General features: G+C 40.3%; 1 protein-coding gene across 1 annotated transcript in view; it reads left to right on the forward strand.

The window, feature by feature from the left end:
• Nucleotides 1–26,313, forward strand: part of USH2A (usherin) — a 584,327-nt gene that overhangs the window by 117,669 nt on the left and 440,345 nt on the right. The window contains exons 14-20 of the mRNA XM_065589441.1: nt 4,685–4,868; nt 11,192–11,355; nt 16,704–16,862; nt 18,468–18,962; nt 21,265–21,537; nt 24,384–24,541; nt 24,742–24,819. Coding sequence (XP_065445513.1) covers nt 4,685–4,868; nt 11,192–11,355; nt 16,704–16,862; nt 18,468–18,962; nt 21,265–21,537; nt 24,384–24,541; nt 24,742–24,819 — 1,511 coding nt within the window. The remainder of the gene's footprint in view (nt 1–4,684; nt 4,869–11,191; nt 11,356–16,703; nt 16,863–18,467; nt 18,963–21,264; nt 21,538–24,383; nt 24,542–24,741; nt 24,820–26,313) is intronic.

Raw genomic sequence — 26,313 nt, forward strand, 5'->3', positions numbered from 1 at the left:
ATACTCACACAGTATGCTGCCTTTGTCACTAGCAAGGAATTCTGGTCTGACTGTCAGGATTTCTGTTGCATTCCTATTCTCTTGCCATGCTGGCCAGGATAGTGCTTAGCCCAACATGTGCAATATCAGTTTGCAATTTGATGCCTCTTCTGTCTTGTTTTCTGATGATCTAGGACTACATTTTTCAAAAGTGACTTCTGGGTGCCCATATTGAAGCACTTCAAATGGTCCTAATTTTCAGAGAGCAGGCACTGACCACTTTCTTAAAATCAGCCTCCCCTACCTGTCTCTAATTGGGTATCCAGAAACACAGGCACCCAAAACTGAAAGTCACTTTTGAAGATTTAGGCCTTACTGTGTATATTCAGAAGAAAAAAAAACTTTCAAATAGTCCTGTTTATGAATCAATTTTTTTCGTCCATTTCCCCCACCTCCTAGATTTACATTCTTGTTTTTAAAATACTTTTAAAAAAGAAAATCTGATGCTTTGATGGACTTTCAAGTGTCACCATGGTAAAAAGTTTATAAATGATTAATAACAGAGATATAGTGCCAGATCCTTACCTGCTCTAAATTGGCATAGCTTTATTGACTTCCAGATTTAGGATCTGGCCCTAAAATGGTAACCTTAACTATAGCATTTGCAGCTGTAACCATTATAATAAAAGATGTTCCTATGAGCAAGTCAGCTCAATTGAGATTCATTATAATACTTTAGACTTACTCATTTATCTGTTTCTGTCCTTTGTTACTTGTCAATTTCATGCTAATTCACTAGTGGATATGGGTCTGTCTTTTTCTCGATTGCACTAGGGTCTGCCTAATATTAATGTTTAGTACTTTCTCAGCAGATTATAAATCAGATACCTACCGAGGTGCGCTGACCTTTTGCATGAGGTCTAGGGTTAAACTTGTTTCCTATCTTCCAGCTATACTCTTGCAGTTGAGTTGTTCATTGTGCTCGAGAGTGACATTGCTGGGAAATGGCTCCTCTATTTATGTACAGGACAGGTACTATACTGTACACGCAACTGCAGTATGAGATAATACATGCTGCCTCACTAATAACTTCAAGATATTCAGTCTCCGTGATGGCTCAGTTCTGGGCCTCTCTGGAATAAAGTGCCAACAGTATCGTTGTTTTATGATGCGAATGTGTGTTAACTGGAGACTGATATCACTTGACTGTCCACTTGAGATTTATCTCACTGAGGACCAGAAGCTAAACTTGAACAAAGACTTGAGCAGTAAAATTCTAATGTTTTCAATTTGTTTAGTTCTTTTGCTATTTTGGATATGAGCTCACAGCACAACATTGCTGCAAAGAAAGACAATTCCACCCTGGGGGTGTATATATAAAGGTATCGCTTGTAAGACAAAGGAAATAATGCCTTGGTTAGATAGCACATTACAATGCAATTTTGGGCCCTTCATTATAGAACAGGACATCAGAAAGTTAGAGGGAGAGTTAATGGACAACTAAAAAAGATTCAGCAACTGAAGAACATGACTAAAGAAGAGAAGCTTACTGAACTTTATATAATCAGGGAGGAAAAGTGACTAAGAGGTCTATGAGAATGCTGCAAGAGTGTATGAGAGGAGGGGAAATTCTTCTCAGTCATTGTGAGTCATACCATAAGGAATAATAGAAAAATGTTGACAAAGGGATGCCCCCTCCCACCCAAATATTCTATTTTTGTAAAGCACTTTGAGATGTATGGATGAAAAGTGCTATATAGGGTTAGGTGGCATTCTTATATTAGAACTGGCTTTATTTAATATATTTATTAATGGTTGGGGCGAGGGGTAAACATTGTGGTGACATGCAATTAAAGTAGATATGTCAGGACTAGAGAAGAACTCCAGGAAGACACCACAAAGCAAAGAGAACGGGTAGCATAATCGATGAAATTCATTGTTGGCAAGTGCCAAGTAATGCATATAGGAAGAAATAATTTGAACTACTCATACACACTACTAGATTCTAAATTAACTATTATCACTCAGAGAAAAAGGCTGGGGCAACTTAAACGTGAACCTCTGCTAAATGCACAGTGGGGCAACCCACTCCCTGCTAAAATAACGTTAGTGTGTATAAGAAATGAGAGAGGAAATAATGTTATGCTTATAAGAAGCATATGGAATCTTTTTCAGGGAAAAAGGAAATACACTGCATTTATTGAAGATACAACAATTAGCATCTTCATTCAAGCACATACATACACATACACCGCCTCTGTCCTGCCAGTCGATGTTATAGTTACCAGTCCAGAGTCTGGATCAATCTAGTGGCCAGCTAGGTTGATCACGGGTAGGTAGGAGATGGGTTCCGTCGGTCGTGACACGATGCTCTGGGGAAGTCTTGGCAAGACGAACCCAAAGTTTCATGGCAAGGCACCCTGTTTATGTAGTGATTAATTTTTTATTGGGACCAATGAGTTTTGCACCATCATACTGTAATTAATTGTTGCTTGATGAGTGCTTGTTTTTTTAGGTTGTTTAATTTTTTTAGGGCGTTACCCCATGCTGGTTTTGATCGGAGCTATCTTGTTCCCATTGATAGGTGCCTGTCTTATTTTTAGAGTTGTTAATTTGCCCTTTTTTGACATTTTAATAGGGGGGTGTTGTAATCTTCTGGCGCCCTTGCGTCTGTCCTCGGTTCCTCCCTAGAACATGTGGTCCGGTAATGGCATTTACACTTATTTTCTAACACACCCATTCCTCATTCACACACAAAATAGAATTGATTTACACAGAGCATTTGAATAGGAACATCAAATTGCAATGCAAGAGAAAAACAAGCATTGCATTCTTTTACTTATTTTAAAATGCTAAACCTACAACAAAGTGGTGGCCCTAAAAGGTCTGTTACTGCCTTGAAATCAGCTCAGATACAGATTCCGGCTGATGCATTTCTACCAATGGCCTATTAGACCATTCCTTTCTGCTATTCAAAAAGGGTGGCTGGCAGGATATGATTAAATCATACACCAATACATTTAATGCATGCTACATTGTTATTCTTTATTTTTATACTAAATTATATAAAATACAAACATAAAATCCTACTACTACATGTGTGGTACTACTTTACTTGAGTTCAGTATTCAGCTCTGGTCCATGTCAAAAAGATTTAGTACGAATAAGAGATTCAGAGGTGGGTGACGAAAATGATTAGAGATCTGGATAGACTTTTATATAAGAAGATATTGATAAGAGGACATGGTAGAGGTATACCACAGAATGAGTGAGGAAGTGAGGGTCAACCGGATGCTTCTCTATATCCTTTTCCATAATATAAGAACAAGGGGATGGGGGACAAAACTGAAAGCAACCCTTTTAAAATAGAGAAAATAAAATTTTTTACACAAAAATGAATCAACCTGTTGAACTCATTGTCTGACAGTACTGAAAGGAGGACAGGAGACATTTAATATGGGTTTAATCAGGCCGCAACTTTATTATTAGATATCTGGGACTACCTGGCAGATAAAAGTGTACAATGCAGGTAACCCCCTGTTTATTCTGTAATTACCCTGGGGGGCTTCCACCAGTTCCCCCTCTTTTTCCATCCAGGTCCCTCCAGCAAATTCATTGCTGGGACTTTGCCATCCACCTCCCCACCCCCCCTTGTAGGAGGGTTAAGAATGGGGGGGGGGGTTTGGCTCCCTGCCATACCAATCATAGGAGTCCCCCCCCCCCCCACACACACATTCGTTTCTTTAACTGACACCTTTTAAAGTCCTTTTCCCATTTATCTGGTCACTCTATAACTTTCCTTTGGACATCCACCCTACACTTAAATAATGAGTTGCGACATATAGCCTATCGCCCTTCATGCCATGCATGAACAAAGCCCCTCCTGAACCTGCTGTGGAGAATGCGAAAAAATCCCAACTGCACCCAGGCCTTTTTTGCAGCCGTTTTCATTTTCCACTCCCCGGAGCCATAAAGCACTTTTCCCTTCATTCGGCCGGCCAGCCAGCCAAATACCCTCTACTTAAAGGTGCAGTCATTGCCACAAAGTGCAGAGGTTAGTAGAGGTAAAAAATAAAGTATTTAGATATTTATATGGATAATAGGAACATTGGCCACACAATGTTAAATAGGATGGTTTTGGGGCATAAACCTACCACTTACCTAGAAGATTTTAGAAAGGAACTTTTCCAGTGAGGACATATCATTTTCTTGTATTTCCTTTGGAAGTGACTGGTACCGGTATTATGAGAGACAGGATCCTGGACTAAATGAACCACAGCTCTGATCTTGCATGGCGTTATGTGCATGTTCCTGCAGTCTGTGTTGCATTCATTAGTGCCTCCCATGCAGTGGGATCTTTGCTTCCCCCACTGCCTGATACCTGTGGGACTGTTGTCCTGTTTTTTTCTCCTGCTCTGCCTAAGAAGATGATTTGCAGGATTCAGAATAGAAAATCAGAGTTGGCAAGCAGAGAATAGATAACAGCTTCAGAAAATGCCATTGAATGGGCTTAGACACCCTGCTCCACAAAATGACTGCATAGATTTGTAGGTGTTGGGGTGTGTATATGAACTAGTTGTGTTAGGTGGTAGTGGGTATATTATTAAATTGCTAAATATGAATGCACAAAATGATATTCTGTTTGTATTGCTTTTTCTGCAAGTTTGTTAAAATGTGTATTTGTTCACCAATTTATCTTTGCTAGGTTATTACATATCTCCATTCCGTGCTTCTGGCTGCTTGCCTTGTTTATGCCACATAACTGGTTCAGTGAATCAGGTCTGTAATAGTCTAACTGGCCAATGTGTTTGCCAAGATGCTTCCGTAACTGGACAGATATGTGACCGCTGCAGAGAACTTTATTTTGGATTTGATTCTGATTCAGGGAGGTAAGTATTTGTTTTGTTCGTTTGTTTTTATAAATACAGTTTATATCAAATTTCTTCTTCATATTTCCTCACACCAACTAACTTTAAAATCTTTAGTAACAATAAAAAAAGGCCATCTATTGAAAACAGTCTTCCACTGAAATTTGCACACATGTCCAGATTTACACAGGACCCACACCCACTGAAGTCAATGGAAGTTTTGCCATTGACTTCAGTGGAAGCATAATTAAAACCTTATAAGCTATGTCTCATGTTTATAATGGTTTGAGGATTGTCTTATTACTGTTATTCTATATCTGAAATAATCAACTATTCAGGTATTTGGTGTGATACTTGGAAAAAAGTTTACATGCTGTTCTTATCAATAATTAACACTGGGTGGGAAAATTTCAGTGAAAATGAAATTTCACCGGAGAAGGGTGGCAATTTTCTATTAACAATAACAGAAAATGTAAAATTTGCAGAGAATGGATTCATCTAATGACAGACTTTTCTATTTCCAAAATCTGTAGTCCTAGAGGAGTGGATTGTCTCTATCAGCACCCTAATTTTGTGGTGCAGGGAAAATTTTGTATCTAATGTAGCCTAGAGCCTTTATGTACACTAAAATAGTGTGAATATACTTCCTTGAATGTCTGAGGTACATCAGTAGGTGATGTATTGTTATTCTGTCTATTGCTCTATCTTTCTCTTGCAGCTTCTTCTTTTGCTTGTCTAATCCCCACAATCTCAATTTCCTTTTTACATGTTGTCCAATAAGATTTCACAGGCACTCATATTATCACATTTTCCTGCAGACCATATGATTGTAAAGTATTTTGCTACATTTAATATTTATATTTAAAAAAAATAGACTTAAATGAAAGTGATATGAAATCCCCATATTAGCCTTGAGTGAAAAGGGGAATAAATATATCCTGATCCTAGAACGTGAGTGTATATGTCTTCCTGAGTGTACTTGACATTGTAGATTTTTTCACTTTAACTTTTATATTATTGTTATCATTAGGCAGGGGATTTTTTTAGTGTTGCAGGTCATAGAAGTATCTGTTAATGGCAGTCTTGGAATCTGTAAGAATGGGGATTTTCTGTTTCACTTCCTGTCACTCTTGATGGTAAGGGATAAAAATAATGTAATATTAAGTTTCCTTCTAAATTCATCTTCCTTATTTTTTAGTTTGAAATAGGATTTGACTTTGAGTTCCAAACAGGATGTGAAAAGGTTCACAATTTCTGTCTGGTAAGCAATGCCTTTTGTGCACAAGAGATGGGCTCAAACCACCAAATTCATATCTGAATCCATATCTCAAAGAACTTAATCTGAGAATGTCTGGATCCCAGAGTTTTGGTTACTACTATCCTAAAGGTTCTTTCTTACAAAACCGGGATTTGAATCCAGACTGAGCTTAAATACTCTACCTCTCTTTTTTTGCTTCCATAAATTGTCAATCAATTATATATTAGGCAAAAGACAATGTACGCTGTTGACTTGTGCCACCAATGGGTAGGCTTCTGTTTTGTTCTCCTCAGGTTCTGATACCACACTCTTCATGGTAATATTTGTGTGCCTTCCTTGCAGTAGTGCATTAAGTAAAGACTCTCGTGTTTGTTTGGCTTCATGTTTGGTAATATCCTCTTGGCTATTTATAATTATACAGTTCTGTTGTTAACGGTGACAGAGTTAGACAATGCCAGTGTCATAGTTATGACCAGGAATATGGATTTAATCTCCCATTGACGCAAGCATTTATTATCTGACTTTATTAGAAATCCATTTAAGATTCTTCTTCTTAATCCCACGAGGCCTCCATTTTACCTCACAACAAAGAATTCCAGCGTTGGGCTTTTTGGTAATTTACAGTGGAATGCTTATCCTTTTTGCAGGGGTAGTGGAATCAGGAGGGCTAGGGGGGCTAGCACCCCTGTAATGGAAATATTGTGGGGGCTTCACCCAGGGCCGGCTCTAGGCACCAGTGTCCCAAGCATGTGCTTTTGAAGGGGTGGCACTCCGGCCTTTTTTTGTTTTGTTTGTTTGTTTTTTTGCTGCGGTGGCGGCACTCTGACTTTTTTTTTTTTTTTTTTTGCTTGGGGCGGCAAAAAACCTGGAGCCAGCCCTTGCTTCACCTCTGTGTAAACTCCTGCATGCCCCAGGGGGATGGGTGGGGCAAGGAGTGGAACCCAATTGGGCTGGAATAGTCTGGGAGCAGGTAGGAAACCCAGGGACCCTCTTTCTCAACCTGGAGCTGGTTGGTGCCCCCCGAGCCCCGAATCTCAGTACTTCCCTTCACTCACCCTCCTATCCCTTCAGACACACTTCTTCACAGGGAGCATCTCCCTGCCCCCCCATGTGTAGAGCCAAAGTAATCAGTTTTATATGGGTTGCGCAGAGAAAGGGAAGTACAGAATCCCATACCAAGCTTAGATCCAGGCAACGGAACATCTACAGAAAGTCTGTGGCTGCTGCTGTGCACCCAGCTATACTTGAGGCCAGTAGACCAAAAGAGTTCGTGGACCTATCAGCTATGCCTGGGACTCCCATAATCCCTGAACAGGCCTATGGAGAGAGCCACCATAGAGCTTGGCTTTGTAGTGTCTGGGAGATCTGGATCCTCCTGTGTAGTAGATCCATGATGGTTCCACTATATGTTGGGTTATGTTCCTTCTCCTCTTCAGAAGGGTTTCTCTATTAAAAGTGATCATCTGTAGCCATATTTGCCTATCTGTTTTCATTCAGTTTTTGCAAATTTTAAGACTTCTTTTAAAAAGGAGCGATTTGCCATTTTTTTTGCAAATTCCACACTGATTTAAGCATTCTCTGTCCCTTTCTAGAAATTTTGGGATTACAAAACCAATCAAGCAAAGAATACTAGCCACCCATAATCTAAACGCCAGAGCTGTGTTGACTTCTGCCATTTTTCTGTTGCTATTCTGTGATATGCAGAAACAGAGACATGAGGCCTTAAAATTCCACCAACCTTGCAGGAACATGGAGTATTATTCAGTGGAATTCAGCTTGCAAAGTAGAAAATTCCCTGCAGGGTAGGAGGAATTTTAGACTCCAGGATTTTACAGTGATTCAAACAGAACCCCTAATGGTCATGAACATTGGTGGAGATTAGATAAGCCTTACTTCTGTATTGTTTACTGTAATGAACTGGTCAATGAACATTACAAATTGTTTATCTATATATATCTCTTGACAGATTACTGTTTATGAAATCCACTTAGCAAGTGAGGTTTTCCCATAAGGATGAAAAATTAAGATTTTAAACAGATTGCTGGAGAGGCTCTAACTGCACCTAGAGAGTCAATGTAATAAAGGTTTCTCTATATTAATATTACAAAAACCATTTATCTTTGCAAAATCAATATTGCAATTCATCTTGGCTTGGTATTTCTCTTTCCATGTTTTAAGTCTTTTTTCTTTGATTATGTGTAATTCTGTTTTAATAAATGTGAAATATGTTTGATTTAAAATGTCTTGGGAAGGTAGCGTTTAAAAAATAACATAAGCTTCTAATTTATTTTATTAACAGTCCTCCAGAATGTTGAAAATATTGCTTGTGTGGCTGGAAAGTTTCAAGGAATGTTTGTTTATTTACCATAAAAGTCCTTAGTGGCATAAAAATATTGACTTCACAAATGTACAGTAAACTTTTAAAATAACAAAATGTATTGATTTCACTATTTAGAATACTAATGAAGACTCTGATCTTGGAAATAACCGTGAGTAGTCCCATTGAAGTCAATAGGACAACTCATACATTAGTGTTTACAGGATCGGGGCCTACGTTAATAAAGTTAAACAGATATTTCTATATGTTGGCTAGAAGACAAAATAAGTACTTCAGGCAAAAAACAAAACAAACACACACACACAGAAAACTGTAAGGGACTGTAAATGTACTGTATCTAAAACTAATTTGATTGTTTCATGAGTGAATGATAATGAAAACTGAAATACTCAGGGGACCCTTATTCATGACAGGTCCAATAATATACAATAGTACAGTACTAAGAGAAGTCTCTCATTATTTATGTACTGAGACACTTGCATTAAAAGGCCCCACAAACTATACACACTAAATAGCAGCATGTAATGAAATTATGAAATAATAAAATAGAATTATTTTCCTATCAATACACTATCTTATTTTTTATCTCTAACTAAACCATGACATTTAAATAGTCTAAACAAAACCTCTATTTGAAGGGGGATTTGGATGCACTGTCTACAGATGAAAGGACTTAATACAGTTGTTTGAAAAAATTGCCCTTTTCTCTTGACTATAAAAGAGAGCAAACTACAGTATAGTGGCTTCCAGGAGAGAATGTATTTTATTTATTCCCAAAGCGATATTAGTCCATAAAACAAATTTGCAGCTTATTTTGCAGCTTTAGCTTTTATCAGCCTTTTTAAGGGTGTTGAATGATTACTCAGGAGATCACACAGCAAGAGTTGCAGTGGAGTAAAAGAACTCTAACAAACAGAGCTCTGCGATGGGCAAAAAAATGTATGTGAATAGTTCTCTTAAACTTGTTTAAAAATCTGTCACATTTAATGTCTATTTCACTGATTATTGACCTGGATCTTAGTACTCCAATGTGAAAAAAGTTGTTTTTTTCCCCTTTGCTTTTATCATCCTAAAGTGTAGATGAACTCAGCATTATTTGACCTACAGGTGTGTCTGAGAGAGGGAATAAAGAAAAGAGAAGTGGAAATATGGGGCAGAATCTTGAATAGGATGCATTCACTTTATATTGCACAACCAGTGAGATCTGGCCACAAAGCCAGTGTAACCAGTCAGGGGAGGATCAGCTTAAGTGTAGGAAACCTTCCCAGGCTAGCACAGGTGTCCTGTGGAAGGAAACATAACTGAATCTTCCATATAGCCTTCAAGTCCCTGACTGTTATTTAATTGTCCTCTTGCGACTGTTGGCACCTGGTGTAATTTAGAGCTGCCTTCAGGCTGCTCTCATTTATGCCAGAGGACAGAACCGTTGCACAACCAGCTCAGGTTTAGGTGAGTGCAACTGAGTTTCACAATACTTTTGTGGCTCCCCTTCCTGATTTGTACTGTATGGTAATGACTTGCAGCCAGGGATTTGGCCCATGATTTTTTAAACATTTGTTCGGTCCATTGAGGTACAAATGTGAGGTTAGAAAATTAAAGCAGAAAAGTTAATTGTGGTTTATTTGCTATATTGAGGTGGTGGCATGACTCAGAGAATTGGCAATGTGTTGTAAGTTTTTCACTCAAAGACAAACCATTGTCTGTTACGTGGATAAGTCCATTATTGAGAATCACAGACCTTATATTTTTAACTGATTTTGTGATGATAGTGATGATGTGATTAGTGATGATATAATTCGGTGCCAATGGAGAAAAATATATATCAATTGCAAAAACCCTTGTTTAGCAGGGTTTTCAAATATATACTGCGGAGAGGAGCAAATTCCATTTTTAATTATGGTCCATGAGCCAGCATATAGATTTAGGATCAAATATCTCAATCCACTGAGGATATTTCACTGATGCCAATGAGAGGTTTGCACAAAGGATGAAAGTTAGCATGTGGACCTTTGTGTAGTAGTTAAACTTTTAATTATTATAATTTATTTAAGTACCTTATTGTCAATTTCAGTATCACATAGTGGGGGAAATGTGCTCCCCATTATGACCAGTGGTATTTCTGACCTTTCTCTTCCCACTCTATCCTCTTTTCTGTTTTTCTCCTTCCCCGTCTTTGGATCTTTCCTCTTTTATTTATTTTGCATTTGCATTCCTATCTATTGCCTCTGTGGGCAAGAAACTTTTTTCTTTGATGAAAGCTTAGAATCTTCAGGATCTGAATATATCCTGAAGATCTCTCTCATACATAAAGCAGGCCAGATAAATATTTTGACTTCAGTTGCACTATTTTTGTGAGTAAGGAATATTTTGTGTGAATAAGGGTTATAGGATTGGACCAATAATAGGTTTATTAATCAGTACTGTGATGCATGCATTCTGTGTACGGATCAATTCTATATTAACACATTTTTAAATCTAAACCATTTTCTTTATCCAATTTAGCATAAATTTTATCTAATGCTCAGATTTCAAATGCTTATTTTGAGTATTTATTAAAACAGTATGGAATAGATAACTTGCAAAATTTTAAGCTGCATTTTATTTTTTTACTGCACCTCTGTCCACTAAACTGTTTAATTATAATTCTGAATTATGTAAGACAAAAGAAGCCACTAAATAAAACCCTACTGTGTCTAACTGAAGTGTTAATGTGCTTTGATTACTTTCTCGGTTTGTTTTTGTTTATAGATGTCAGCATTGTAATTGTCATCCTTCAGGAGTCATTAATGGGACTTGTCATCCTGTTACTGGACAATGTGTTTGTAAACAATTTGTAACTGGCTTGAAATGTGACAACTGTGTTCCCAATGCTAGTAATTTGGACGTCCACAACCTATTTGGCTGCAGTAAAAGTAAGTGGATGTTGGTCTTAAAAGCATGTCTTTCAAATTAATGGCTTTTAGTGTTAACTTAGATCTGTAATACTAAAAGTGGATTTTTTTTCATATTCCTTCTTTTTTATAGCTATCTTAGGAGATCCTTCTGGAAAGATTTAGGTAGAGTACTTCATAGAGCTTTGTGCCACACACAGAGCTTGAACTCAAGTTGCTGAGCACCCTCAGCCCCCATTGGCTTCAGGATCAGGCTCATAGTGAAACTTTGCTTGCCACCTCATGGGGCCTCCATCCATCACTATGGGAGACAATCTAACATAACATATAACAGGTCATCATAAACTGACTTGCGTAGAGTGGGCTAAAGCTATGTTGACAATTGAGTGAGATATTGAAAAGAAACACGTTGCTACTGAGCACCTGCACTGCGGCAACTGCAGTGAGTCTGAAGTACAGGGATAGCAAAGCATCAGGCTTTATGTGATTCCGAATTAGTCAAAATGATACTTTCAAATTTTGTTTTTCTGTGGCTTATCTCTATGCTGGCCTCGGTGCTTGGCTATAGTAACAATTGCATTATTGATATCAATGGTCAAGCTGCATCACTGGGAAATTTTAAGAAAAAAGGCTAGTGTAGAAAAGGATTAAATTTTTCAAAAACTCTTAAGTGATTTAAGAACAGGGCCCTCTGTTGCTTTTTACAGATTCAGACTAACACGGCTACCCCTCTGATACTTAAGTGATTTAGGCTCTTAAAACATTTTTGAAAATGGGGACTTAGACGCCTAAGTGTCAATGAAAATCAGTAGGACTTATGGTCATTGCTGATCAATCTGTTTATCTAGTTTGTCTAGGCCAGGGGTCGGCAACCTACGGCACGTGTGCCAAACACGGCATGCGAGCCGATTTTGAGTGGCACGCTGCCTGCCCGGTGAGAGGAGGAGGAGGTGCGGAGGGGCCGGAAAGTGCCACGCTGGGGGAAGAAGCGGGGGAGGGCAGGAGCTTGGCTGCCGCAGGACCAAGCTTCTGCCTCCTGCAGGGGAGAGCGGTGGGGGGTGGGGGGTGTCCTGGCCCCCCGCCCCACTCAGCCCCCACCCACCCACCACTCTCCCCTGCCAGGGCAGGAGGCAGAAGCTTGGTCCTGCAGCAGCCAAGCTTTCCCCCTCCCCCGTTTCTTCCCACAGCTTGGTGTGTTCCGGCCCCTCCTCCTCCTCCTCCTCCCCCTCCCTCTCCCTGCCAGCGATGGCCCTTGCGAGGGGGAGGTGGAGCGGAGCAGAGCCGAGTGGCAGCGTGCTCGCTGCTCCATAGAGCAGGTAGAGAGAGGTCGGGACGGAGCCTGGGGGGGGGGGGTGGAACAGGGCATATCCCTTCCAGCCCCCCTGCCATGAGCTGCTCAGGGCAGGGGGCTGGGAGCACCCCCACGAGCCAAGCACCCCAGCCCTCTGCCCTGATGTCGAGTCGCCCCCAACACCCAGCCCTCTGCCCTGATGTCGAGTTGCCCCCAACACCCAGCCTTCTGCCCTGCACCTCCACACACACCCCAGCCCTGAACCCCCCCACCAGCCTTCTGCCCTGCACCTCCACACACACCCCAGCCCTCTGCCCTGAACCCCCCCCACACCCAGCCTTCTGCCCTGCACCTCCACACACACCCCAGCCCTCTGCCCTGAACCCCCCCCACACCCAGCCTTCTGCCCTGCACCTCCACACACACCCCAGCCCTCTGCCCTGAACCCCCCCCACACCCAGCCTTCTGCCCTGCACCTCCACACACACACCAGCCCTCTGCCCTGAACCCCCCCCACACACCCAGCCTTCTGCCCTGCACCTCCACACACACCCCAGCCCTCTGCCCTGAACCCCCCCCACACACCCAGCCTTCTGCCCTGCACCTCCACACACCCCAGCCCTCTGCCCTGACCTCGAGTCCCCTCAATACCCAGCCTTCTGCCCTGCACCTCCACACCCCCCAGCCCTCTGCCCTGACCTCAGGTCCCCCCACCCCCCAGCCTTCTGCCCTGCACCTCCACACCCCCCAGCCCTCTGCCCTGACCTCGAGTCCCCCCAACACCCAGCCTTCTGCCCTGACCCCTGAATCCCCCCACACCTCCAGCCTTCTGCCCTGAACCACCCACATCCCCACTGCCCTCTGCCCTGAACTCTGAACCCCCACACACACACCCAGCCTTCTGCCCTGCACCCTCTGCCCTGAGCCCTAACCCCCCCCCCAGGTCTGGAGTCCCGGCTGCCAGCCCCTTGCCAGCTGGCATCCCGGCCACAGGCCCTGCTCAGTCCGCTGCAGGCCTAGGTGAACAGAACCCCAGGCTGGAAGCGGGCTGAGCAGGCTGGCGGCGCAAGATCAGCATTTTAATTTTAAATGAAGCTTCTTAAACATTTTGAAAACCTTGTTTACTTTACATACAACAATAGTTTAATTATATTATATAGACTTAGAGAGAGACACCTTCTAAAAAACGTTAACATGTATTACCGGCACGCGAAACCTTAAATTAAAGTGAATAAATGAAGACTCGACACACCACTTCTGAAAGGTTGCCTACCCCTGGTCTAGGCATTTACATCATGTTCAACACCATTGTATCTGTGTGGTAGATTGTGTGTGTGTATGCACGTATGCAAAGGGCACTCACAAACACACAAAACTTTCACTTTGTTCGCAGTTTGTGTTTGGGTCCTATATCAAGTTAAGTTTAAACAGTATACCATTGAAGTACATATACAGTATATAAATGGGCCTGAACCAGAAAGATGTATTTATTTCCAGACATGAATTTCTCAAATTTGAAAGTATTCAGATTCAGAGTTTTGGTTTAGACCCATCTCTAGAACACATAGTACTTCTCCATTGTCCTGATAGTTTGATTTGGTTTTGGAATTTCACTTTTAAGCGTATAGTGCTTCATTTGAATTTATAATAATAATACTTAGCATTTTTATGGTGCTTTTCATCTTTAACTGATCAACTAATTTATATCACTGTATACATTTTATAAAGGTCAATGGCAATTCTGCTATAAAATGTTAAATGACATAGATTAATATAGATTTCAGTTAGAAAACGTGGGAAAACTTGTACAGCATTCTGAATAGTAACTGGAGTCTTTTTCTGGACATAAATTATGTAGGAGTTGTAATCTTCTCCTTTCAGGTATTCTTGTAGTTTCTAATTGTTGTCACCAGTTTTGGGGTTTTGCCCCTCTAGATTAATGCCTAGCCTTTTAAATGCTATTCTCTATCTGCTCAGTCTTGTGCAAATCTAGGGATCTGTGGCAAGGCAATGAATTCACACTCATTAATCAGAACCATATAAAAATGATGTGTCCAGATGTTCAGTACTTCCAATGCAATGAATGTTCCAAAATGGAAATTCTGTATTTTAAGTGGTACATCATTTGTGATTACTCCTCATCGTAATTTAGCATTTTACTGACAGCTATCATATTAGTAAGTGCACCACCCACATAAATCTGTGTAAGCAGAAACAAATGTAAGGCACTATCAGTGTCCAAATAACATTCTACTGGAGGGAAACTTATTTTGGGAGGATGAACAACAACAGAAAGGCATGTTCCTTCCCCCAAAGAGCTTATAGTCTAACTATAACACAGGCTACAACAAATAAGAGTAACAAACCAGGGCAAGAGAGAATCCAGGTTAACCTAATAAATTCATGTGGTTACTCAGTTGGACAGTGCATGTCTTGATAGGTTAACAATATAGCTATATTGTGGGGGAAACTTTCAAAGGTGCCTGAACGATTTGGGAGTGCAAGTTCTTTTGACTTTCAATTGGCCTCCTGCTCCTAAACTCTTTAGGTGCTCTTGACAATCTCTCCCTCTAATCCTTGTTGAACCTAAAAGCAAGAATAGTACCAAGGATACCTCTTCCAAGAAAAAGATGCAGATTTTTGCAATTTCCACACCCTGAGGAACAGTAACAATATGTTCTGTGTTATTTCTGCATTTAGCTCATGTTTTAGTTGTGTGTTGAAGACTCTTGTGCTATTCATGGTGCCATCATTCTTCACAAGTCTTATTTGTGGAAGTCGAGTCCTCATATAAAAAAAAAAACTGGTTTGGCGAAGCAGATCTCTCTCTCTCTCTCTCTCCAATATATATATATTGGAGAGAGAGAGAGAGAATTGGACATCTTCAGCAAACCGCTATATATGATGTTAACACAACTAGAGGCCAAAGGTCCGTGAAATGCCACAAGTTTTGAATTGTGATGTGGTTCCCACAGTGTGCTCTTTGGCCCATAGAATAGGGAAGATATTTAACCTCCACACCCAGGATGGTCCTAGATTCATGGAGCTTTCCTTATAGATGGCTAGGTCCTCAAAGATTGCTAGGTCCAGAAAAGTGGCAAACACATTCCCCCTCTGTTCTGGAAAGCAGAGGGAGGGGTAGTGCCTACTTAGGAGATTGCCCTTATGTGTTCTGGCTTATATATTATATCTATTTTATCAAAAATGTTAATAAAAATTCATTTAAGAATATTTTACTGAGCAACAACAACACCACCAGCACTCAGAAAGGACTGTGGTCATTCATTTGGATCACAGAAAGAAAACAGAGGGAATTTTGCTCTTTGATAATAGACCAAGACCTAAATATGCCTTGCACTGAGATAACTGGCTATCCTCTAATAAACTGTAATCTGATAATTTACTTGTGCTGTAAAGAGGATGGTAACTAGAACATACTGGGCCTTGTCTTGCACCCCTCAGGCCTCTGTTTGTTGATACTAGTGTAATTCAGGGGGTAAATCCATTGAAATTTATGTAGTTAATATTGGTGTAAAACTTGTGTAAGGGAGATCAGAATCAAGCCCATCAGGATTGGTCTCTTGCAGCCTTATGATGCACAGAGGTAAGATTTTTCTCTTCTGCTTTGTTAGATGAAGCTATGTGGCTATTGAGATAAGTTGAATGGAAACAAACCTTCTGAAAATGCAACAGATGATGGCAAACTTTAAATTAATAATGTACATAGAGAAATACGATCCATCTTTTGATAATTTCCTAAAAACAAAAGAAACAAAGAAAAAGGAGCTTTTAAAAAACTGTGGTAATACCGATGTTTAACTTCTGTGGGTTTTCTAAATGTATTTAGGCTGCTGCTTTGATGTACAAATTTTGTTTTATGTAGTTAGATAAAAAGCTTTGTTGCAGAGTAGTTCTGATGCATTAGCTTTGTTTATTAATGTTCTATTGACCATATGTCCACATGACAGTTTTTTGTGTCAGAACAACCTTTATCCTAAAGATTTCACTTCTATTTATTCGTATGTTTATTGATGAGCTTGGTTTTAAAAATGTTCTTTTTTAAAAAATTGTCCTTTAGCTCCATCCCAGCAACCTCCACCCAGAGGAGAAATTCTAAATTCTTCTGTTATCTATCTTTCATGGAACCCACCTGATTCTCCAAATTCCAACTGGCTTACTTACGGACTATATAGAGATGAGACTGAAATTTATACAACGGAAGACCACTATCCTTATAGTGAGTGTTAATGAAGACAGCAGTGTTTGACATAATATATATATATATATATATATATTTTTTTCCAATTGTTATCTCAGGTTCCTGTCATTTGTTCTATAAGGTTTTTCAGTATTCAGTTTTTCCTACTACTTGGCTAAGGTTCCACACTGCTCGATTTCTTTGGAAAGAAACATCTGATTAAATTTTCAAAAATGATTACTGAATTTGAGTGCCTCAGTTGTTCAGTGGCTAATCTGAGATCTGTTAAAAATGCTTGAGCCGTATAGTCCCTCATTATTTTTAATTCTGATATGCTATGTTTAAGTACTTATCATACTTGGTTACATTGTGTACCTTACATGTAAACACTATGTAATACTGCTGAACACAGTCAATCAAAGATGAAAGTATGTTACGCGTATATAAGGGATTCGATGAATATGGTGAGATAAATAGAAATGACTGCAAAGTTGAGGAATCATATGATAGATTTTCATTTGCTTCATTTCCTAGCAAAAAAATGAAAACTTAGAATTTAAGTTGAATCCTTTCACAAGTAAAGTTCAATATATTTTGTTCATGTTCATAATATCATACCATGTAATCTGTTTAAGAACAGAGTGCAAGATGAAGACGCTATTTCATGATTCCACTGATATATTTAAGAAGCTGCTTTAAAAACCCTAAATATTCACTACTTGGATAATCAGACATTGATATACTCCTATTTAACAAAACCATTATTTTCTATTTGGTTAAAAAAATTACATTGCTGACATTTCCTGGCACTCACTCTAATTAATGATGTGAAAATCATCTTCATGGCATTTCAACAGTAAGAACAATTTGTTAATGCTGTCAGAAATTTGTATTCTAATAATATTTGGATGTTTATTACTTTATTCTTAGACTGTGTGTGTCGGGGCAGAGGGGGTGGGGGAGTGGGGCATCTATAGTACACACAGGAAATGCCACTTAAGTGCAACTGAATGAATACAGATCTTATTACTAAATGAGAGTTTGAAATTACAGTTGTGGAAGCATTGAACTTTTCAAGGAAAATTAACAATAGTCTTCTAACTTGACCTGATGATTTGGCTGATAGGATTAGAGAGTACCTCATTAGAGTGATTTTTTTTTTTTTAAGCCCTCTACTAGCTTTGCTGTTGGAAGCAGGGAACACTCAGGAGATCGCAATCTCCATCTTAAAGATAAAACAGAATGCTTGCTATAAAATATGGAATAATACCCAAATCTATTTTAAGATTCCAAATCATAGTTCATTGGACTTGACCATGTAGAAATATAAAGGGGAACGGAAAGACTCTTTCTGTTTTTTTTCCCTTCCAGACAAAATGAAAACAGGAAACTAGCATCATCAGGATGCAGATGAAAATCCTATTCTTGGGCCTTGACTTTTCTCTTTCCCCTTTCTCCCACTCCTCTGATACCCTGGGGTTGGGAAGACTACTTGATAACAGAATATTTTAAATTTTTAATACTTGATCTTTTCCTATGTGGATACTGTGGCCTTTCAAAACTTGCATAAAAAGCAACAAATTCAAGACAGGTTTCTAGGTGTTTGACATGTGGAACATAATTTTCTTCTTATGTTTGTTCTAGGTACTCAGAGCTTCAATGACACCACTTTGTTCCCTTATACCTTCTATTCCTATTACCTCAAGGTCAGCAATGTTCATGGTTCTACAAGGAGTGCAGCAGTGATGTACAGAACAAAATCAGGGACACCTAAAGGAAACCTACATTTAAATATAATTTTTCCTGTTGGCCCACACACCATTTCCTTTAACTGGACAACCCCATCAAACGATTCTGGGCCTATAGAAAAATACGTTTTGACGTGTACTTATTCAGTTGATCTTCAGCCTTGTGGCCAATATGAAGGTTTAGAAACCTCTACAATTATTCGGAATCTGGTTCCGTTTACAAAGTACATTTTTGGTGTTCAAGCATGTACCAGTGGAGGCTGTTTGCAGAGCCTACCATTGACAATAATTACTGCACAGGCCCCTCCGGAGGGACAACGTTTTCCTGAGATACAAAACATCAGCGCTACAGAGCTCACCCTAAAATGGTCTCCACCTACAAAACCAAATGGTAAGTCTTAATAGGCTTAGTTTCTTAAACTGAGATTCAGCAATGGAAAAAGCAGTATTTTATCTAAATCTGTTCATGTTTTCCAGGTCAGTGGGAGACAAGCATTGGACAAAAATATCAGTTCAACTATCTCTTAATATTATCAGTTGTCTGATACTATTGTGTAGTCTCTTAGAGTCAAGTCTTGATTCCATTGGAGTGCAAAATTCCCAAGTGACTGCAATGGGACCAGGATTTACCACTTAGTGACATCTGCCTCAACAAGAATGATATTTACAATTAAAGGTTTACTGTAAAATCCATGTTTTTCTCACCAATTAGTTCACACAGATGCAGTGACCATTGCTGTATCTACTAGATCAGTAAGTAAAAGGATTAACAAACTAAGAGAATTAACAGGGAGAATCTGTTTTTTAAACCATGAGGCATATATGGCAGCTCATGCTGTTATTAAGCTAGCTTTGATACAGATTTGATAATCTCCAAGTGTTATGGGCCTATCTTGGTTTTAGTTTTTGTATGTGGAAGCACCAACTTTTGTAAGGAAGACACTGTGAAGCACTCCATTCTGCTGTTTACTATTTTATCTTGCAGTCTATGAGCCAAATTTTTGTGGGACTCTTGTAAATCACACTGGTAACGTTTGCATGGCAAACCTCACAGATACGTCAGGAAAGAGCATTTGTGTACACAAAAGTGGTGCACAGGTCTCAGTTCCCACTTTCTGTGAGGATGTTTTCTTCCTAATTTAGCGAGAGTCAAGAAATTAGCCTACACCAGAATGTTTCTGTATGCTTAGGGCTGCAATTATTATGACTATAGGCACTGGAGTGTTAGCTCGTGTCAACGCTAGCCTCTTGATCCTTACAGTATATGCTTCATAGTTATATTTGGTGGTTGCCGCTCCCTGATCTGTAAGCCTATAATAGTTGATGCAATCAATGTCAGCTCCTGGATTCCATTCTCACTTCTCCCAGCAACTGCTGATGGAAGAAGCACTTCATTTTGTTTGTCAGAAAACTCAGTGTTAGTGCAAATGAGTGGTAAGACCCCCTGTCTGGTATAGTGTAAATAGGTCACTACTTTTTGGCCCACAGAGGCTGCTGTTAACTGTGCCTCTGGTAGAGCACAGCAGTATTAGGGGCATGCATAGCAGGAACAACTCTTCAATGCTAATATCATATGCTTAGTATTTTCTAAAATTCAAAGATATTTTATATTGGGGAAGGTAATAATTCCTATGTATGCATTTTTTTATTTAACTTAATACTAGATAGTGTGACTTTAATCTAAGAATGACACAGAAAATAACAAGGTCCCAATGTAATTTAATTATCTGTAGCTTAAAATTACCTTCACTTACATGTACTTGCAAGACTAGGCAGCTGTGAACAATGCTATTTCACTTCCTTTGATGCCTGGTCAGATCTTTCTGTCTGTCAAAAAGACAAAGGGACAAGTTGTCGTCCTGTCCCCCCCCACCTCTACCACCACCAATTATAGTTATTCAGTTCCTTGAAGTCCATAAATTTGGCTCCAGATATTTATCCACTGTGATGCTTATTAACGTCTGGCTGTGCTGATGTTCTTGGTCTCTCAGATGTCTCCCCTTAAATATTTACATTTTTTTGCTCTCTCAGGCCTCAGTTCAGGAAGGTGCTTAAGTACATGCCTAATTTGAAGCATGTGAGGTTAATGGGCCTACTCATGCGCTCAAAATTAGGCATGCACTTAAGTAATGTGCTGTATCTAAGTCCAACTGCTGTTTCCTGACCATTGAGATCTTGCCACCTAGTTATAGATTCCCTTTGATTGAAAATTGGCAAAAAACAGTATCCCATCACACCTTATTTTAAAGGCATTGCCCATTGCTGCCACTTAAATAATGATCTGCCCATTGCACAAACACTTGTTCCTTTGAAAATACTATTATGCTATACTACTAGAGTATCCATGTAGGAACTCTCTAGAACAATCTTTTATCTGTCCTTAGAGAAAAAGCATAACAAATCAAATTATAATAGTCCAACCTAAGATTTTTTTCAAGTGCAAAAATTATGTGTTTAATCAAATAACAACTACAACAAAAGTTGTGATAGAATAACAACAAATTAGGGGGAAAAATATCCCTAGCTAAGTGAACTTTTATAGCAATTAAAATTACACCTTTCCGTGCATTATATTTTCTATGGGCTCTATTGCTAGGTTAATAGTTTTTAAAATATTTTTTATTGATATTTTAATTGGAAGCTGAATAACAATTTGCAATAAATTACTATTGTTTACTCACTGTTATTTCTAGGTATAATCATAAGGTATGAAATCTATATGAGAGGAGCATTACGATCAGATGGAAGTCATATTCCTCCTGAAAGTCGCATCTTCCAAAGCAGTGGATGGCTCAGTCCTCAGCCAATTATGGAGTCTGCTAATGAAAACGCATTAATGCCACCTCAGACCAGCACCACAATTACTGATCTTGAGCCATTCACAGAGTATGAGTTTTGTGTTTTAGCCGTAAACATGGCTGGTAGCATATTTTCAGACTGGATATCAGGAAGAACTGGAGAAGGAGGTAAGTATTAGTTCATATCAACTCATTTTTAAAAACCTAGAGTGTATTTAAAAGAGAGAGCTTTTATGTTAAGTAAATAGCCATATAGGGCCAAATTCTGCTCATCTTATTTATCCAAAACTCACTTAAATTTGCTCGAAATTTAGCATGAGTAAAATGATGATGTAAGAAAAAAATCACAATCACACTGCAACAAACATCTAAGACCATATGATAACCAAACTTAAGAGTAATAAGATTTTGTTATTTGAATTTTATGTAGTTTCCTCCATCATTGTGTATACCTTCTTCAAGCAAACCCTCATTAACTCACTTTTTTTCCTGAAAACTGGGAGAATAGGTAGGGCTTGAGGTAAGCCTTGAAGGTCAACAAACTCAGACTCTGTAGCACTTGCAATTTTGGGGGAAGAAATAAATGTGGATGCAATGAATATCATTTAAGTCCTTATTCAGGAAAGATGCTTAAGCATGAGCCTAACTTTAAATACATGCTTAAATTATCGTATATACTCATTCATAAGCCGCATTTTTTTTTTTAGTAAAAATAGTAAGCACCAGAGAAGGGGGTCGGCTTATGAATGGGTATAGAAAGGGAGAGGTGGGACACAGCCCAAACAGAGGGAGCAAGGAGAGGCAGCAGAGCCAGAAGGGAAGAGGCGGGGACAGAGTCTCTCCGCTTCTGGCCACGCTGCTCTCCCCCCAGCCTCCGAAGCAGCTGCTGCTCCGGGGCTGGCAGGCTGCAACCGTGCCACTCGGCCCCACCCCCCAGAGCAGGCTGTGGCAACGCTGCCCAGCCCGCTGGAGCACATTGCGGCCATGCCACCCAGCCCAGCCTGCTGGAATACGCTGCGGCTGTGCCGCCCAGTCTGGCCCGCCGGAGCAGGCTGCAGCTGCGCTGCCCAGCCTGCCGGAGCAGCTACAGCCAGGCCAGAGACATCCTCCCCAGATAAGGTGGCAAGGGATGGGATGGGGAGAGTGTGGGGGTCCCGGGCTAGGGTGGGGTCCCAGGGGTTACTCCCCTGACTCCCAGTTTCTCCCCCCTAAAAAAATTTCCCCAACAGTTGCTGTCTCAGCCCGTCAGGGTAAGCAGCTGGTGCGCCGAGACATTTTGTTTACTTAGGTTTACCTCCGTGCCTGCAGACGCTCGCGGTAAACAAACCATCTCTGCCCACCAGCACCTTATCCTGATGGCCCAGGAGCCAAAGTTTGCTGACCCCTGAATTATGGGGTCGGCTTATGAATGGGTTATAAAATGTTTCCGTTTTTACTTATCCATCTTGGCGGGGTTGGCTTATAAATGAACTGGCTTATGATCGGGTATCAGGGGCTTAGTTTGCATTTACAGCTAGGTTTTTCAAAAAGGTTTAGGTCCATATTTTCAAGAACTCAGCACTCACAAGTGGGGCTAGATTTTTAAAAGAGCTCTGCTCTCATGCAGTAAATAAGGGCCAGGCACCTAAGTAGGGACCAGATTTTCAAAAGTACTCTGCACACAACAGCTGGAGTTGTGACACCTATGGCCAGATTTTCAAAAGAGTTCAGTACTCAACATACTGAGCTCTTTTCTTGCCTAAACTGGAGCTGAGCTCTCCTGACAATTCTGGCTTTTCCTATCTGATAGAGCTCAGATTTCAGTGGTTAAATGTCTCATCAATATCAGTAAGGCTACGATTTAGTCACAGGTATTTTTAGTAAGTCATAGACTGGTCACGGGCAATAAACAAAAATTCATAGTCCATGACCTGCCCGTGACTTATACCTGTGATTAAATCTTGGGGTGGGGTGCTGGTGGAGCAGAACGGGGCCGCTGCTGGGGGCGGGGACATGGACCCAGGACCAGCGACACCAGCTGCCGGGGACCCTGGCTGCTCTGGCCAGCTGGGGACGGCTACCCAGGGCCGCCAGAGCAGCGGTTGGTGTAGCTGTCCCCGGGGGCTATCTGAGCAGTTGACCCCGGAGCCAGCTGCTTGGGAGGCCCTGTGGTCAGCCACACTGGCCCCTGCAGAAGTCACGGAGGTTGCAGAAAGTCACGGAAACTGTGATTTCCGTGACCTCCATGACAGACATAGAGCCCTACTCATGAGTGATGCTCGCATTTGCTGGTGCCTCCAAAATCATGTCCTCAGTTATTTGCTTCCACAAAATGGGAGGCTAGGCTAAAACCCCTTTTAGAATTTGTCTTTCTGCTTCTCAGTTTTTAAATAGCATATATCACAAAAGTGTCAAATTTTCTCTTGGGAAGAGGTCCATTAGTACAGTGTTTGTACATAAGAGGCACTCTGAGTTGGGATTCTATCATTACAAAGTGAGAAGGTGGGGCTTTTACTACAGTGCAGACAGTGCTTTTAAAGGTTTTATTATCCAAGACCGGAGCATTCCTCTATAAGAAGTGAGAGATGTGTTAATTTCAAACCTGCCCAGCAAACAAAATAGCTTTTAAGGTGATTAAGCATTGAACAATCATTGCTTTTATCAGGTTTTTTCCAGATCACATGAAAATTTTGCATCTGAGAGCTTTTCATCTATGTACTTCCTACCTATATCTGCCAAAAAAGGTGTTTAGTAACTAAGTGGTGGTTAGTACTTCTTTAAAAACATGTGCATTATAAAATCAAGGTTTTATTTTGCATAGGTTATTTTTTTTGCCTTTTTATATAATATTTAAAACAATATAAAATTCCATTTCAACCTGAAAATTAATTTTTTACAAGGTGCTTATTAAGGAATTGGATGCGAAAAGACATTTTATAGTCTATAACAGATGGCATTTTACAAATACAGTAAGAAAACTTGCATGACACATGTTGTTCATTTATTTTATGGTAAATTAGCACATTTGTTTTTAGCTCCTGTATTCATGCCATCTCCATCAGTATTCCCTCTTTCACCGTATTCTCTCAATGTATCTTGGGAAAAGCCACAAGATAATGTAGCAAGAGGAGAAGTGATGGGATACAGCATCAATGTAATTACCACACAAAACATGTTGCCAGTATTTTCCCAGGTATTGTTGTTATCAATCTGTTGTCATTGTTTGCTAATATATGGATGTTATACAGAAGAAAAAAAATAGTATCAGCCTTGGTGTCTTAGCAAAATTTTTATTTGCCTATTTACTGTACATTCTGCTTACCTAATTTCCTCACCCAGCAGTTTATGGCATGCTTTTCATTTTCTGTAATGTTGTGTGCATTGCTTAAATAGGTGTTGAATTGTACCCCTGAAGAGAGCTGTATTTCAGTGGAGGGGAAAGAGATGCCTAGATATGAAGAGCCAATTCAGGTGAATTGTGTAAATACCCTCAAGCTGTGCATATGTTGATTCTGTAAAAGCGGCATATATATGTGCCCTGAGGGCACCCAGCAATATGTGCAATCCATGCACAGTCCCTCTATCCCCTTGCCAGTGTTGACATCTCTCTGTTTTATTGAACCTTGTTGTTTTTTAAAGCTTTCCCTTTTGGAGTCAGGTGATTATGCAAGAATTTCAGCCTTTGTTTTTGGTGACCCTTGTGGTTTCTGGGAAAAGTTTGAAAACATGATCCCCAAAGGTTCAAAAGGCAACTAAAAAAAAAAATGCAAGAGTAGTGGCTAAAAATTGTGATATTTTAAAAAATAAATCTCATGATTTTGGGGTGCTGACAGGTGATTTTTGAATTATTGGAGCTGGCAATACTGCCTTACACAGATGACTACTGATAGCTCCTTCAGTTACTCCTGCTCCTGAACTATGCTAAAAGCAAGAATAATCTGTGTGGGAGGAACATGTAAATTGGCCATTGTTGGACTATGCCACAGGAACTGACTTTTTCTCCTTTTCCCAGGGGTCCTCCACCCTTGCTCTGCCCTGAGGCCCCACCCCCACTTCGCCCCTCCCCCAAAGCCCCACCCTCGCCTCACCCTGCCTCTTTCAAATTCCACTCTGTCCCCTCCCCCGAGCATGCCCAGCCCTCACTCTGCCTCTTTCAGCCCTGCTGCTCCCTCCCCACCACCCCCAGCACCTACTGCCGAACAGCGGATTGGCAGCAGGCGGGATGCTAGGGTGACCAGATAGCAAGTGTGAAAAGTCAGGATGGGGTGGGGGGTAATAGGAGCCTATATTAAAAAACAACAAAAAAAGCCCCCAATATCAGGACTGTCCCTATAAAATCAGGACATCTGGTCACCCAACGGGAGACGCTGGGGCAAAAAGAGCTGATCGGAGGGTGGCTGGTGAGTGCTGAGCCAGCCATGAAACACCCAGTGTCAGCGCCTATGGAATATTCCAATGACTTCTAGGCCCCATCCCAGAACATACCACTACAATTCCATCTGCAGAAATCCTACAGCGCATGGAAACTTTTTGCTTGGAGCCACAAATGGGAATGAAAAATAGTTGTAATGTACTTTCCCTTGTCCTATGGCTTTTCTAGTGTGTGTGTGTGTGTGTGTGTGTGTGTGTGTGTGTGTGTGTGTGTGTGTAAGTGTAGGTTAGAATTCAATCCATAGTTTATGGAGCACTTTGGGTACCCTTCAGGATGAAAAGTGCTATATAAATGTATGATTTGCAGTGTTGCAACTTTTGCAATTTTATCAGAACTGTCCCAATATTCTTTTTTCGTGAAGTCCCAGTTCCTGGAGTCATTTTATTTTGTGAGAATCTCAGCTTTTATTTTTAAAATAGTATCTTTCTAGTCTTCTGGTTGAAAATGTGAACCCTGAAAAACAGAAGGCAAGTAAAAAGAACCCCAGATCTTAAAATCACAAGTTTTTGGAGGCCTTACTCATAATTTTTAAA

Source organism: Chrysemys picta, chromosome 3 (genome assembly GCF_011386835.1).
Source record: "Chrysemys picta bellii isolate R12L10 chromosome 3, ASM1138683v2, whole genome shotgun sequence".
Taxonomy (NCBI): domain Eukaryota; kingdom Metazoa; phylum Chordata; order Testudines; family Emydidae; genus Chrysemys; species Chrysemys picta.